Source organism: Triturus cristatus, chromosome 5_2 (assembly GCF_964204655.1).
Source record: "Triturus cristatus chromosome 5_2, aTriCri1.1, whole genome shotgun sequence".
NCBI classification, from domain to species: Eukaryota; Metazoa; Chordata; class Amphibia; order Caudata; family Salamandridae; genus Triturus; species Triturus cristatus.
Genome location: NC_140588.1, coordinates 804,303,801 through 804,320,024, shown reverse-complemented (window position 1 = coordinate 804,320,024; position 16,224 = coordinate 804,303,801). Strand labels below are relative to the sequence as shown.

The following is a 16,224-nucleotide window of genomic DNA, read 5'->3' as shown; positions in this document are numbered from 1 at the left end:
CATTACAGTTAGGCTGAGTAGATTTTTCACGTTACTAGACCTGCAGGTCAAGTAACATTTTTAGGATGTTTCAAGCCCTGGTAAGTCTTCCTTCAGGGCGCTGAATAGAGCCACGTCACAACCCCAGCAATGCACTCTGCTCACTTGTTCCCCACCTAAGTCCCTGGCAGTGGAGTACAGCACACATCGCTAGATTCATTCATGATGACACCAGCAAAAACTGCATAACAATTGTGTTGCACTGGCAAAAAACATATGAAATGTGTGCCAAAGCAATGGATACTTAGTTCAAAGCAATAAGACCTTCTTCATATCAGGTTCTCCCCCTTGTTTCACTGCATCCACTACTTCAGATCTTTGGCAGATGAGGCCTTGGACCAGTTGGTCCCTCCTTCTTAAAGGGCCTGGGCACTGGCTGTCAATCTTTAACCGTCTAGAAGGATGTGACTGACAGCCTGGTTGGAATGTCCTCAGTAACTTCAATTTTTAGCATCTTCTCCTTTACCCCAAGATGAAGTGCATTGCACGAGGCTTTTGATTGTTTGCTGTGAGTGGTTTTGGACAAGAACATTTAATCATATCTGATGCAGTGGCTTGTGTAACTGTCCACAAGCAACATTTAACCAGTTACACACCCTGAAGCTACGTTGTGGGCAACTATAGGACTCTCCCTGGCAATATATAAAGGGTCTTGCCTCTTTACTATACCATTAATTTTAAATAACCTTTTAGAACTCTGGATCAAGCTTGCTACAGTTTTCATCCCTTCATTTAACAAGCAAGTCTTCTGCGTATGAGCAATGTATTTATTGAGAATATTTCTACTTTTGTTAAATTGATTCAAATCACGGCATACTTTTTAATTTAATTATGTACCTCTACTCTCTTTTTAGAATGTAGATGGGAAACAATCTCCAGCTTCTCATCATACAAGCACTTTTAATCCCACGCCACAGAGTCGAGGACCATTGGAACCTGCCAAAATTCCCAAAACATGGACTTACAGTTGTCTTAGACCAGCTCCTCCGTTAAGACCTTCAGCTGCTTTAGGTTACAAAGAGGTAATCATATTTTGTAAATGTTCTCTGAAAGAGTTTATGATAATATGCGTAATATACATTTTTAGATAATCTTATTTCAGGATGCTTTTTTTTCTCCTTAGAGTATATTTATTTTCTTTGCAGTTGCCATCTCGTAACATATGTGAACTGTTGTATATCACCGAACAACAGGCAGTGGTTGAATACCCAGTAGCCCCAAAAATATATAATTAGAAGAGGGCCCCTCTCCCCAAGCCCAAATGGGCCCGAGGACATACTTTAATTATAGGGGCGGGCGTGTTGTCTCCTTTCTGAGCCTTAAGCGGCCCCGGGGACCCAATCCCTGAGACAAAATATTTTAATAGTAGGGAAGGGGGTGCATGGCCAGCCCTTCCGAAGCCCAAATGGGCCCTGGGGACCCCATCCCCTGGGGCCAAAATTTTAGTTATACGGAAGGGAGGCACGTGGTCCACCTCCCCAGAGCTTAAGAGGCCCTGGGGAGCCCATGCCCTGGGGAAAAATACCTTACTATTAGGGGAGGGTGGCCACATGCGCCAGATGACTCAATTTCCAGGCCATATTTTAATTAAAGGGTAGGAGGGTGCGTGGTCCCCCTCTTAGTCCTTTAAAAGGCCTGGGGATCCCACCTTTTAAGTTTCCAGAAGCAGGCAGAAGACATTTGCTGGACGTGTGCTGTGAAAGAGAGATCTGTCTCCCACCTGATTACAAAATTTGTAGCTTAATCCATATGCACAGGCGGAGGACACAGCTCTTCCGGCCACCAGAGGCACGGAGGAGGGGTAGACGCTTGACTAAAGAGCAGGACTTCATCCTATCTGCAATTAGTGTCAGACAATTTCTGTTCAGCCATTTTGGGATGTCTTTTAGGCATTCCTTAAATTCCTGGAAGTCTGCAGTGGAATGTTCTTTAAATGAGAACACCAGTTGAGTGTCATTCGCATAGGAAACTACCTTCACCCCCCACGCGGCAGTGAGATCGGCCAGAGGGGCTAGGGAAATATTAAAAAGCAGCAGACTCAAGGCAGAACCCTGAGGCACTCCACGTAATAGTGGTTTAGGTGAGGAGGAGAATGGGCGGAGAAAAACCTGCTGAGAACGGTCTTCCAGATACGACTGGAACCGGGCAAGTGCCACCCCCTGCACACCAAGCTGGTTTAGTCTTTCCAGCAGGATTGAATGCATGACCATAATTAACACTGCTGAGAGGACCAAAAGCACTAGCATGGCAGATGCACCGCCGTCAACTGTCCCTCTCACTGACTCTGTCACTCCCTACCAAACCTGTCTCCTTGCTGTAGCCCGACTGAGAGTCATGTAGGAGACCATTGACTACTACAAAATTGGATAATTGTAGCTGAGCCCGTTTCCCCAAGAAATTTGCAAGTGCAGATAGCAGGAAAATCGGCTGAAAGTTGTTGAGCACTTCGGGGTCAGCATTAGATTTCTTCAACAAAGAAACTAGAAAAGCTTGTGGCTGAAAAGTTGCCAGTTTTAAAGGAGGCTTTCCAGATTTGATTCAGAACAGGATTTAGCCACGGGGCCAGAGCTCTGAAAAACCGAGAGGGGCAAGGGTCCCCCGTAGAACCCGATTTACAGTTTAGAAGTTCAGCCAGAGATTCCTCTTCTGTTATTGGTCGGAATTCCAAAAAGGAAGTAAGGACCTTGGAGGGGGCTAGGGACTGCTTGTTTTCAGCGGTACCTGCCATGGTCGTAAAAAAGGAGTAGAGATTATCTATTTTTCCTTCAAAGAAGAAAACAAGCTCATGCACAGGGTATGGGAGGGGTGGATAGAGTTGTCGAGTGCTGCCGGTTTAGTAAAGTATTTTACGATCCTAAAGATTTCCTCGATGGAATTTTCCGAACTCTCTAAGTATCTTCCAAAATGTTCCCTCCTCTTACATCTCCCCAGGTTATGAAAATTCTTCAAGGCCTCTTATAGGCACTTTTTGCTGTGGGCTCATAGGACTTTCTCCAGCAGCACTCTAACCTCTTGCTGCTGCTCTTTTCGACTCTCAGTTCGGCTGAGAACAAAGGGGCTGGAGGTGTGGTACTGGAAGAAGTGACTGACTTTAATGGAGTGACTGTATCTAAAGCAGTCGTAATCCACAAGTTAAAACACGAGGCGTCACTATCAGGATTGCCTGACATTTGTGGCGCTGTTGCATGTAGGACTGGCCCCAGGGTATTTTTTGTGACCATACTCCAATTCCTCATTACTTCTGTTAGTTTTTCCCTTATGGGATGCTTTGCCTCAAAACTTAAAGTAAAAGGAACAAAGAAGTGGTCTGTCCACAGCATGCATAGCGGGCTCTCTACTCTCAAATGTTGAATATTTGTGAATATTATGTCTAGGACATGGCCTGCTCTATGGGTAGGTGAGGTAACCAACTGGGTAAGGTTAAAGCCTTTTAGGGTCGATATCAAATGAGAAGCCTGGGGGGAGCTAGGGTCGTCAACATGTAGATTAAAGTCTCCCAGATCAGTAAAACTGGCATAGTGTAAGGACAGCTGAGTAATGACATCAGCCAATTCCGGCGTATGGCTGTGCGGGCAATCTGGTGGTCTAGAGAGTAGCAGCCCGGCGAAGGAAACCGAGGGGGACATCTTAATGCAGAAGATTAGTCCCTCGATATTACCTAATTGGCCTAGTTTAGCGGTGGAGCTCTCCCACATATCTTTCAATATAATGGCCATACCTCCCCCCACCCAATCTCCACCCCTGTTGGCACACACAATTAGCAAGCCGGGGGGAGGGGGGGGGGGGGTCGGAAAGCAATGGCCAGGTCAGGGTTAGAACCCTCCTTCAGCCAAGTCTCTGTTAGAAACATCAACTCCCAAGCATTGTCCATTAGAGATAACCAAATGTCATCTGTGTGTTTTGATAATGACCTGCAGTAGTTGATGAGGCAGGCTCTAATATCATTACATTTTGCCTTGGGGGGGTCAATGGTCGCTGCCTTTTTCCCATCTGACTCTAAGATTGCATTAAATTCAAACTTGCAGACCTTGCAGCGGTACTTAGAGCATCCAAACCTGAGGTCAGCCAGGGGGTTATTTAAGCATGACTCCTCTTTAATACAAGAGTCTCTAGACCGTTTAATGGCCCTGACACTTTCCTTTTGGGGAGCGTGGCTGACGCTGGCCAGGATCCGGATGCGGATATGCGCAGATGGGCTTGCCTTTTGCGTGCCTGCTGTGTGCGTCCCCCTGGCGGTTTGCTATAAGTAGCTGCCAGAGAGCAGAGAAACAACTAGACTGCTCACCCGGCCATAATGGCGTCTGCTAAAGGCCCCACAGAGTGGCAGAAAGATGGTGCTCCACTTGGGTCAGAGGGGACGAATACCCAGAGCTCAAGTCCTCACAGAAGAGGACTAAAATTCAGCAAGGTACAATTTTAAGTATAAACGGTATTGTGCTACTAGTCAGCCGTGGTGCTCAAGCTGACTTTACCCTGATGCCCCTTACCATGCACCCTGCAACATGCAGAGGTGCACTCTAACAATCCCCCTGAATAAAAACACACAAATCACAATTTAAAAGAGGAGCAGCAACGCAGGCTTACTCAAACTAAATTCAGCTGCACGTCCGCGTGGCGGTTTGCATTATGTAGCCACCAGGGAGCAGAGAAACAACTAGACTGCTCACGCGGTCAAGATAGCTTCTGCTAATGACCCCACGGAGTGGCAGCAAGATGGCGCTCTGCCTTATAGGGCCCTGGGGAAGGGGTCCCCAGGGCCCTATAAGGCTCAGGGAGGGTGTTTGCATGCCCTCTTCATCTGTACTCATTGTTTTGCCCCAGGAGATGGGTGCCCGGGGCCCATGTCAGCATGGCATTGCAGCAAAAAAAAATCCAATATTTTTCTATTTTGGGACTGGTGGGTGGGTTCCACTGGGCCCCCCTCAAGGGCTAGTGGGGAAGGATATCCCTACACTGCCCCCTTACATTTTTTTAAAGCAAAATTGCAGGACAGGTGACTAAGTCCCCAAATTATGTAATGGGTGCCAGCAAAATTTTTCATGTTGCTGGCAGCCAACCAAAGCCATGCTCCAACAGGAGCATGATGGCCCAGGGGTAAAAAAGCACGATGAGCTAATCAGAAGACTCTATTTTTAAAAGTTGGGTTCAAGGGACTCTCACAGGAGTCCTTCAAACCCAACAGTCGAGATATACAAATATATTTTCAAAAACTACTGAACAGGTTTATCCCAAATCACAAAAAGCACGCTTTCTGGGCTAAGATCTAGCTTCCTGGCAAATTTGGTGTAATTTCATTCAGTAGTTTTTGCGGTAGTGCTTCTTTAAAAACTCTATGGAAAATGAATGGAAATTTGGCGGTTTGACACCCACTTTTTCCCCTGGCCCCCACTTGACATATCTCCCCAAATCCTTCCATGCACAAACTAGACAGAAAGTAGCACTCTTTTGGAAAGTTTGTGAAGATTCCTAATGGCGCCAAAGTTATTGACAAAGCTAATATGGACATCTTTTATATCCATCCCAATGGTGGGTATTAGCTTTCGGAGTTATCAGTCAAGTGGTGATCGAGGAAAAAAGGGGGCTCTCAATCCACAAAATCCCCATTCATTTTCCCTAGACTTTTTTAACTGCGCTCTCCTGCACTTAAATGTTGTGAAAGATTATCCTCTTTCCTGTTATATATGTGTATATATATTTATATACATGTTACCTAGCCACTGTCGCCACTAGGTAGTTATAGTTTGGTCTGCTTTTCCATAGACATAGCGTTTTTGGTTTGCTAATAACTTTGTCCCTGTTTGCTGAATCTTCATAAATGTTTCGAAAAAATAAGCCCATCCACCTCAGCACCTTCCTCGAAAGTTTTGGGGTGATGGTTCAAGCGAGGCCAAGAAAAAAGAGGGGGTGTCCTAAAATGCTGAATCTGTATGCATTTTCCATTGACTTCTTTAGACAAGGGTACGGCAAAACTGTTGAATGGAATTACACCACATTTGGCAGGAAGCTAACTCATGGTCTGCAGATTGTGCATTTTGTGAGAAGGTGTAAACCCGTTCAGTAGTTTTTGAAATATTAAGGGTAAAAAAATATATATATTTGAATGGTTGCGCTTGTGAGAGTCTCGGAAGTGTCCTGCAAGAGTGCGACTTCATAAAATGGAGCCCTGGAATTGGGAGATAGCCAATTTTTCCTGTGACCCATCATGCTCTCATGGGAAGGAGAGGCTCCAGTAAGTCTTGTGAAAGAGAGCACTCTGATTGGCTGGCTGTTAGAGTTTTAGAAATGAAATGGCTGCCATTATATTTACTGTGAAAAATTGCAGGTGTTGTGCAAATGAAGTAAGAAGCCTGTATAAAGGGGCAGCATAAAGGCAACCTGTATCCCTAGATTTTGGGAGGAGGCATGTAAGGTATAAGTACTTTGTTGAAAGTAAATCAATATTGTTTTAAAAAAGAAATTGCGATCTTGCGGGACTCTCGTGGCACCATGGTTACTAAAACGGAGTAGATGAGTTGTGAATACACTCTTCTTGGATTAATGGATATTGTGCACTTTATTATTGCGAGGAGGTGTGTGAGATATAAGTACTTTGAGGAATGGAATGGTAATTATTTTAAAAACAATTGTTGTGAAAAGTACAAAGGAGTATGTGATCTTTTAATACACTCTGGTATGCAGACCGTAGGAAGGAGTGTTAGTGGAGATGGTGTTTATCTGAACCTACTATTTACGTCCATCAGGTCGGGAAGAGCTCTGAGCAGAGACTTATAGTTTCTCCCCACACCCTACCACGAAGATCTGTCATCTGAGAGAGAGGTGTCAAAGAACAGGCCTGTCCCTCCCCACTCACTGTTACACACACCTTTCATTTGAGAGAGAGGTCTCAAAGGAGAGAGCAGCTCAGCCACACACCCTACTACGAACGTCTGTCATCTGAGATAGAGGTCTCAAAGGACTTCTGCGTACACCTATCATTTGAGAGAGAGGTCTCAAAGGAGAAGCCAGGCCCTCCCCACTCACTACTACATACACCCGTCATCTGAGAGAGAGGTCTCAAAGGAGAGGCCAGTTGCTCCCCATACACACTACTACGCACACCTGTCATCTGAGAAAAAGGTCTCAAAGGAGAGGCCAGTCGCTCCCCATACACACTACTATGCACATATATCGTCTGAGAGAGAGGTGTTGAAGCAGAGGCCAGTCCATCAACACGCCCTACTACACGCCAATCATGTGAGATAGAGAGGTCTCAAAGGAGAGGCTAGTCCCTCCCCACTCACTACTGCACACACCCGTCATTTGCGAGTGAGTTGTCAAAGGAGTGACCTGTCACTTCCCATACACCCTACTACGCACACCTGTCATCTGAGAGAGAGGTCTTGAAGGAGAGGCCAGTCCATCCACATACTCTACTATGCACATCCATCATCTGAAAGAATGGTTTGAAAGGAGAGGTCAGTTTTGCACACACCCTACTACACACACCTATCTCAAATGTCAAAGGTCTCAAAGGAGAGGCCAATCCCTCCCCACTCACTACTACGCAGAACCCGTCATTTGCGAGTGAAGTGTCAAAGGAGAGGCCTGCCACTCCTTATAGACCCTACTATGCACAACCATCATCTGAAAGAGAGGTCTGAAAGGAGATGCCAGCCCATCAACACACCCTATTACTTACACCCATCATCTGAAAGAGAGGTCTCAAAGGAGAGTTCAGTCCATCCACACACCTACAATGCACACCTGTCATCTGAGAGAGAGTTCCCAAAGGAGAAGCCTTTTCCTCCCCACTCACCACTACGCACATCCATCACCTTAGAGATGATTTTCAAAAGAAAGGTCAGTTGATCCCCATACACCCTACTACACACAGCCATGATCTGAGCAAGAAGTCTCAAAGGAGAGGCCAGTTCATCCACACACCCTACTATGAACAGCTGTCATCTGTGAGAGGTCTCAAAGGCGAGGCCAATTCATCCACACAGCCTAATACGCACACTTGTCATCTGAGAGAGAGGTCTGGAAGGAGAGGCTAGTCCATCCACACATCCTACTGCGCACATCTGTCATCTGAAAGAGAGGTCTCAAAGGAGAGGTCAGTCCATCCACATACCCTACTTTGCACACTTGTCATTTGAGGGGGAGGTCTGAAAATGAGAACCAGTCCCTCCGCGCACCCTACTATGTACACTCGTCATCCAAGAGAGGAGTCTCAGCCGAGAAGCTAGTTTCTCCACACTCCCGTCATCCCAGAGAGAGGCCTCGAAGGACAGGCCAGTCCCTCACCGCACTGTTCCATGCACACCCGTCATCCAAGAGACGGGTCTTAGAGGAGAGGCTACTTTCTTCCCTCCCCCTACTACGCACATCCATTATTCCAGAGAGAGGTCTCAGTGGAGAGACCAGTGCCTCCACACACCCTACTATGTATATCCATCATCTGACAGATAGGTCTCAACAGAGGCCAGTGCCTCCCACTTCCTTCTATGCAGACCCGTTATCCAAGAGAGGGGTCTCAGCGGAGACGCCAGTCCCTCAACACACCCTACTGTGCTCATCGGTCGTCTGAGAGAGACGTCTCAAATGAGAAGCCGGTTCCTCCCAACACCATACTACGCGCACCGTCTTCCAACAGAGATGTCTCAGCAGAGTGATCAGTTCCTTCCCACACACCTCTATGCACATCCATCATCCTAGAGAGAAATGTCAGCGGAGAAGCCAGTCCCTCCTCACATCCTTCTGCGCACGCTGGCTGGGATTTGGCTTTACATATAGTAACAAAGCCCTGTGGCCAACCTCCCACCATACACAGCTGACAGCAGAGGTTTGTTTTTATGTATGGGGATAAAATATTACTTCACGTAAAAAAAAGAAAGTAGAAATTCAATGAAAGACCCAAACCCCAAAGTTAAGTAACATTATAGTTAGGTTAATTTGTCAGTGACAAAATGAATGTTTTGAACAAAAAAAACACAGAAAATCACCAGTTATAGTTGGCAAAGCTAGCTATAACGTGTACCCCCCATGCACTGCCTATGACCTCACATATTACATCACTCATGATGTGTTCTATGGCATCATTTATGACATCACTGATGACATCTCAAATAACATCACTGATGACATCATCTGAGCTTCTTTTGTACACATTGCTCTATCAACGGGTACAGCATTAGAGTTTTGAAAGTCAGTACAAAATAACTCAGAAGAATATGAGGCATAATTAATGCCAGCACAGAAACTACTCCTTTAGGTGTAGCAAGCATGGGTTATGTGCCACATTGACCCTATTCCCTACACTTCACGGGTAGCATAGTTCACATTAACAACGAACCACAGATATATGGGACCCACCCCCCCCTTCCATACGCTGTTCAGTCTGTATACAACTGTTCAGGTAAAGCCAAGTTCCTAAAACTACTGAGCGTCGTTTCCAAAACGAATGCCCTAATACGGACAGCTTTTATCTGTATCAAACTCCTGACAGTCACAAACCTACATTGAGAAAAAAGTTGATATAAGTAGAGAAGTGGGTACTGTAAACAGTATTCAATATATGGAATGAGTTTACCCTGTACCTCACTGTTTGTTGACATTGAAACTCATTTGAAACACACTACAGAGTATTAAAAAGTATCTACTTAGAACAGTGTACACTCTATGAAACATTTGGAAAATAAATACACATGCTCATGCACAATGCTTATACACAGAACTATGCGTAGAACCCCAGTGAATTGTGGTGTACCAGAAACTCACCTCAGAACCCAGAACCCAGTATCCGGCTAGCATAAGTGTCCCATTCGTTATCCGAGATTTAGCTCGGAGGTCCCAATAAAAAGACAACCCAGAACAAGCGACTCAGTGTACTCTCAGGAATGGTGGGAATCGGAAATACATGTTCGTATATTATTCTCACATCAGTCCACAACAAGAATAAACAGAGACACGGTGAAAATAAAAAGAGTTTATTTTTATCGACCACGTGTCCTAAGATGCAGTACTTTGGCTAATACAAGCAGACAAATGATTATAATCAAAACCATCAGCATCGTTACAATACCATAGAATATAAAAGGAGTGATCATGTTATAAATGACAGTGGATACTACCACCTTCCCTTTACTAAGAAGCTAATATTATTATTATGCTAATAAAAGGTCTCTTAGGCTTGAATAGGGGACCCCATACCTCAAAGATCAGCTTAGTGAAATCACATCACAGGAGCATCAGAAGTCTTCTCGCAGGAAGGCTCGTCTTCGGTCTGAATATTAAACATGATGTCTGCAATATTAAAAGCACCAACTTTCAGGTATTCGCAGCTGCCTGTGTGTTATGGCTAAATAGTGGGTCGATCAACCTAGAGTGGAAAACATGCATTGTCTAACAACCCAGACTGTTTGTTACACCATGTACAGACCAAGGTCGCTGCGCAGAGCTCGGGATGGTAACAGATTGCTTTCGTGTGAGGCAAAGCGCGAGTCAGCAGTTTGTTTAAACAATAACATGTAGACGCAGTGTTGTGCGCAAAAGCAGCAAGATGGCTTTCTAACATCTAACGTGGTTATGCTAACTTAACAATGTATGTACGTATTAAGGGATTCCTTACTACATGCCCCCTTGATCGAAGCACTAACCAGTAGGGAAGAAATGAGAGAATGCAGAGTTCAGTTTCGACAGAGCAGAACAAGGCGTATTCAATTGGAAACCAAATATCGATTCCGAAAAAGTTCGAGAAGGAACAAAAAATTGGGCCAGAGAAAAAAAAACTCAAGAAGGGACAGGAGGGAGAAAAAAAAAATGAAAAATACTGCTTTGGCCAGCAATACAAAGTCACAGGTAATGTTCAAGACATGGGAGAAAAAACATAGTGGACGACAGTTCACTCAATCCATGAACGTGTAAGCAGCATACGTGGCAACAGCTTCCAACAGAAAATCGTTTGCACAGCCACTAAAAGTCTCAGCCATCCAGTTAATCAAAGAAAAGGAACATACATGTTCTTCAATAAGCGGAGCCTCTAGCACGATCAGAGGGCAACCGACGTGTTCCTCCAGATAGCTCATATCCAAGAAGTCATAGGCAGCCCTTGCGATGTCCCAATTACCCAGGATGCCATGCGCCGCACCACAGGCCATAATCCGAACACCAGAACAGGCAAACTCGTGAGACACTAAGGGCCTCATCAGTCGATCATAATCCGGCACCGGAGACACCGTGTTGGTTAAGCACAAATCCAGAGGCCATTCAAAGGGACAATCTAGGCAGTGAAAGACAGGTTGCACGCAGGTGAAGTAGGAATACCGGAAGGATGATCCATACGCCAGGCTCAAAGTCGCCAATGGCAGCGTACCATAATATTCAAGCATCCTGTCACGAAGAAGATGCAGACGGGACAGGTTGTCGTGTGGCACAGAAAGAGCAGCCAATTCGTAGTATGAAAAGTAAAAGTAGCACACCTGCCACCAGCGCCAGAATCAGCGGGACACCGCCAAAGACGCTCGAGAAAATAGAATGAAAAAATGCCGGAATCACACCAAAAATAGTTTGGAAGGAGGTCACGAGGCCTGAGCCTACAAGTTTAAAAAAATGAGCCAGGCCGGTTGTGGACGAGGCATTGAAAATTGTTTGGATCAAAGCTCCAAAATGCAGGGGGAGGTCAGTATTCAAAAGCGCCTGTACCTCAGTGCGCGTATTTGCTACGTAAAGTACAAACGTTTCTCGGGAGGAAGTCAATGGCACCTCCTTTTGGGACAATAGAGCTCTTATTCTGCTCATCTTGTTGAACTCTGCTTTCAAGGTCGGAATCGAAGGCCAGATGGAAACATCCAGCCGCCCATGCGGGGGAGGAAATAGAACATTATTGCAGCAGACTACTCTCTGCGATACAGTTACTATATATGGGATTCCCACTAACATTCCGCAGCAAGCTTCATTATTCAAAATCAAATAACTACCGTCTGCAAGCAGCGTGAAAGACGGTGTAATCACTGGCACTGGGATACCTTTGAGGACGCAGGCCAAATTCGGGGTGTGTACATTGCATGCACCATGTAACTGAATGTGCCTACATACTACAGAATGATCAGGTGTCGAGGTACACTCCTCACCTTTCAGGTAAACCTCTGTACCGTCTCTTGTACATCTATACGTAAAAGGGAGAGACCAAACCTCATGCAGGAACGCGGTACCCAACTGTTCATATCTACCCAGGGCATAGTGTTTCTTCATGCATGACGTAAACTTAAAAAGCGCGAAAGGGAGCGTGATCAACCCATGTACTAACCACACGGCTGAATTCAATTCCGCCACAGAAAAAGGTAACGGCTCCAACTTTTCAATGTGTAACAATGAATATGTAGCATCTTTCATGGACATGAACTGTTGCTTTACAGTAAGGTTAAAGGGAAGGAATAATGATGTCGTATTCAGATAGTCCCAGGGGACCTTTCCTGCCTTTAACGTTTGTAAAGTCCATGCAAACTGCATAACAGAACGCAACTGGTTTTGACCATGGTACAATACAGACATATCATCATGTACAATATCAACAATTGAAGAAACAATATTGTCTAATGTATAAATTCTGGAAGAAAGAGTGTTAATGCTGTTATCTATAACGGCTAATACCTTTTCCATATTTGCTTGATCAATAGCCCTCAATCTAGAAGCCACTTCAATTTGCGACAATTTCCATACTTCGTTGTAAATAGCATACGCCCACCTCTTGGATCTGCCACTCACAGGACCTTTAACAAAATCATTCAAATCTATTTTGTCATGTAATTTTGATAAATGAACTTTGACAGATGCCAAGGTGGAATGTCGCAGCCAGGATTGACATAATTTCCCTACAGAGTAGGTAGTTACTGTATGAGAGGACTCAAACCGAGGGTCTACGCGTTGCTGAGTATACCCCGGTTTCAGACCTAGAAAACGACGTTGACAGGTATCGGAACTGCTTTGCCAAATTAACCATCCTTCACTACTAAATTTCGAAATATTGAAAGATGTATTAGAAACTAATGACTGCAAAGCAGGAAGGGACAGATCTGTGTGGTTATCCCAATTTGGGTAAGCGCCCAGATCTGGAACAGAAGGGAAATTTAGTCTTTTAGAAGTGGCCAATCCGAAACAGGTGGTCTGGAAGATGGTTGAATTTAAAAACAACATATGATTTGGTACAAGACAGGCACGATGTAAAGCTTCAGTTCCCTGAACCTGCCACGGTTTGGAACCCCAAACCGATTTAAGATCAATAGTAGCCTTCCACAGATCATAACCTTTGATTGACAACTCATCCATAAAGGACTTAGAATAGTGTAATTTGGTGTGTGTCAGTCTAACCTTCGAGGCAGACTCAGGCATCACTTTAAAATAAAAGGATGCCGGGTTGGAAACACTGAAATCAGTAAAATAAGTATACTTATCAACCAATGTAGGTGAACTGCCGAAAGATGGGGTGGGACAGTGTTCCCATTGGGTAAAATTTACAAAATTACGAAATGTGTTCGCTTTATGCAGGAAGTGATTGCCATAATGCTGAAAACAATACTGTTCTGCATAGTTAGCCGCATTTTCATATAAATCTTCTGCATCAAAAGCGGCATAATATTTCAAATCAGAAAACAGTGCTTCAATGGCATGAACATCCCAATCATCAGAACGTATGTTCTGCTTAACCACATCACCCATAGAAACACGAAGTACATTAGGTACATTGATGACCTCTGTAGGACCATGAATTTGGAATTTAACAGCATCCCACGCAATTCCATCCAAAACGGGCCAGGCAGTAATATTCACAAAAGTCTGGTCCCTTTTCATGATGTGGGACGAAGAGTGGGGGGCCAAAGTTCCATTGATAAGTCTAATTGTTGATCTCTCTTTGAGATAGTGGCCATCCACCAGACGGAAAAACACTATTACAAATCCAATGGACATAAACAAAAAAATACTGAAAAGCACCAGCCAGATGTATGTCCAAGGGGAAACCAAAAAATGCCTTTTAAACCAACTAGCAAAAACAGCAATGTTCGAAGGGGGAGTGGAGGGCAATGAGTTAGTGTCAAAGGAGAAACGGGACTGGTCAACCACCGTAGATTGTAAAACAGGCGAGTGACCATTTGTAGGATAAGCATACTCAGTCTCTTCGGGCAGACCACCAGCCGGCGGTATCAACAAGGGATCAGTAACTGACTGCATCTCGATGGCAACATCAGTCAAGGTGGTAGAAGCAGGAACCAACACTGAATTTCTTTGCATCGTCTGGCATGAAACTTCTGGAGTCAGACTAAGAAGTATCGGCCACTCGCTGAAGTTTGACATTGTCAATAGAGATGTACCTGTTTTCTTTGCGACCAGGAAGTGGAGGTAAAATGACTGTTCTTGTACCCTGCACTCCAAGCACTGGAACCGGTGCACGATAAGAGGGGCCAAACTCCTTCTTGTTCTCCACCTTCTCATGGACCAGGTCTCCAACTCGGGGTAGCCAGCCAACTACCGGAATCTGAAGCTCAGCATCAGACGTGGAGGGCAAGTGGTCCTTCGATAGAGTGTCTCTGGCTTCTTGTAGGGTCTGCAAAACAGCACAGTGATCATCTACGTCAAAGGGTGCGGTCGACGCCGCCATGTCTAGACCATCAAGGTCTGGGACAAACATTCTGATTCCGAAGAGCATCATGTATGGGGTCCGCCCACCCAGAGACCTTCTAGGGAGATTATTAAGTGCACGTTGGACGTTATACAAGTGGGCTAGCCAATTCCGGCCTGTGCCTAAAACACGTGCTGTCAAAGATTGCTTTAAGTCACGGTTCATTCGCTCCACCACACTATTACCCTCAGGTCGGTAGGGGGACGAAAATTTGACTTGGACCCCCAAATTTCTCATAGCCTCCTTGTAAGCCTTAGAGGCGAACGCAGGGCCCTGATCAGAATGGAAGGTACCACACGCAAAAGTTCCCACAAAGACACGCAAATCCCTGATGACAGTCCGTGAGTCAGCACTCCTTTGTGGCCATACCCAAAGAAAACGTGTGCACGAATCCACTGCAACCAAGATATACTTGTACGCAGTATCAGAAGAAAAAGGACCGCAGTGATCTAGATAAACACAACCAAATGGTTTATTAGATATGTACAACTGTGTTTGTGGTGGGCGCGCAACAGTGGAAGGTTTAATCTGTTGGCAAATGTCACAATCAAGAACATAAGCGCGCGCTTGTTTGTATAAACCAAACCACCAATAACGTTGTTGTAACAGAGATATAGTAGCGGACACGCCGGCGTGGGCTGACGCCAACCCCTCGTGCGCTGCTAGTATCAGAGATGGTCTGCAGTCCGCGTTGGGAATAATTCTGTCACCAACGTCGTTAATCCTCACTAACGGGACGTTATCAGGACTTAAGTGATAAAAATAACAAGAAGGAAAACCCTTCGGGTAACCACTTCCCTTCTCTGTAGCAGCAATAGCTGCCAAGATGTCATCATCAATCTTACTTTTAGATCTTGTAACTGCTGCCACTAAGTATGTAGCCACTGCGGTTTTTGCTGCCTCGTCAGCCAAGCTGTTTACCGACAGCATGGACACCAAGTCGTTGGTGACCAAGAGTGTGAATAACATTCACAAGAGGGAGACGTTCTTTAAAGTCTGCCACTCGAACCCAAAGCAGTTTATGCTTAATTGTGCTACCTTTGGTATCACGATAATCGTTTTGAGACCAGAAGTGTAAATTGTCATTGTAGGACTGGACACAATAAAAGGAGTCACTCACTATAAGAGTAGTGACTCGGGGATCAGCAAACTCCAGTGCAAGCACCAGAGCCCGGAGCTCCGCCAATTGCGCGGTACAATCACCCAATGACTGCGTATGCACTGCATCGGATTGGAATTCACCATTTACGAATGTACCCACGACAATTGCGCAAGCCGCAGAATAAGCATGCTTCGATCCAATCGCCGGCTGCGCCGAGCCGTCAGTGTATATGACACAATGGTATTCTTCGAGCGGGCGCAAAGACAGAGGAGCTGGATGAACGAATTCATACTGTAAGTACTCCTGAGTCTGTAAAGAAGTGTCAAAGATATAAGTGACATCTGGTGACGTCAGAATCGTGGCCCATTGTATCCACCGTGGATGCAAAGCTTTAGAATTTGGTACACTTGCCTTGGTCACTGCCTCCAGG

At 45.2% G+C, this 16,224-nt stretch overlaps 1 protein-coding gene across 2 annotated transcripts in view; it reads left to right on the top strand.

Annotated features, from left to right (window-relative positions):
• ARHGEF6 (Rac/Cdc42 guanine nucleotide exchange factor 6) overlaps positions 1–16,224 on the top strand; it is a 712,936-nt gene that overhangs the window by 476,723 nt on the left and 219,989 nt on the right. For both annotated transcript variants that reach the window (XM_085607964.1, XM_085607965.1), the window contains exon 16: positions 894–1,061. In XM_085607964.1, coding sequence (XP_085464090.1) covers positions 894–1,061 — 168 coding nt within the window. The remainder of the gene's footprint in view (positions 1–893; positions 1,062–16,224) is intronic.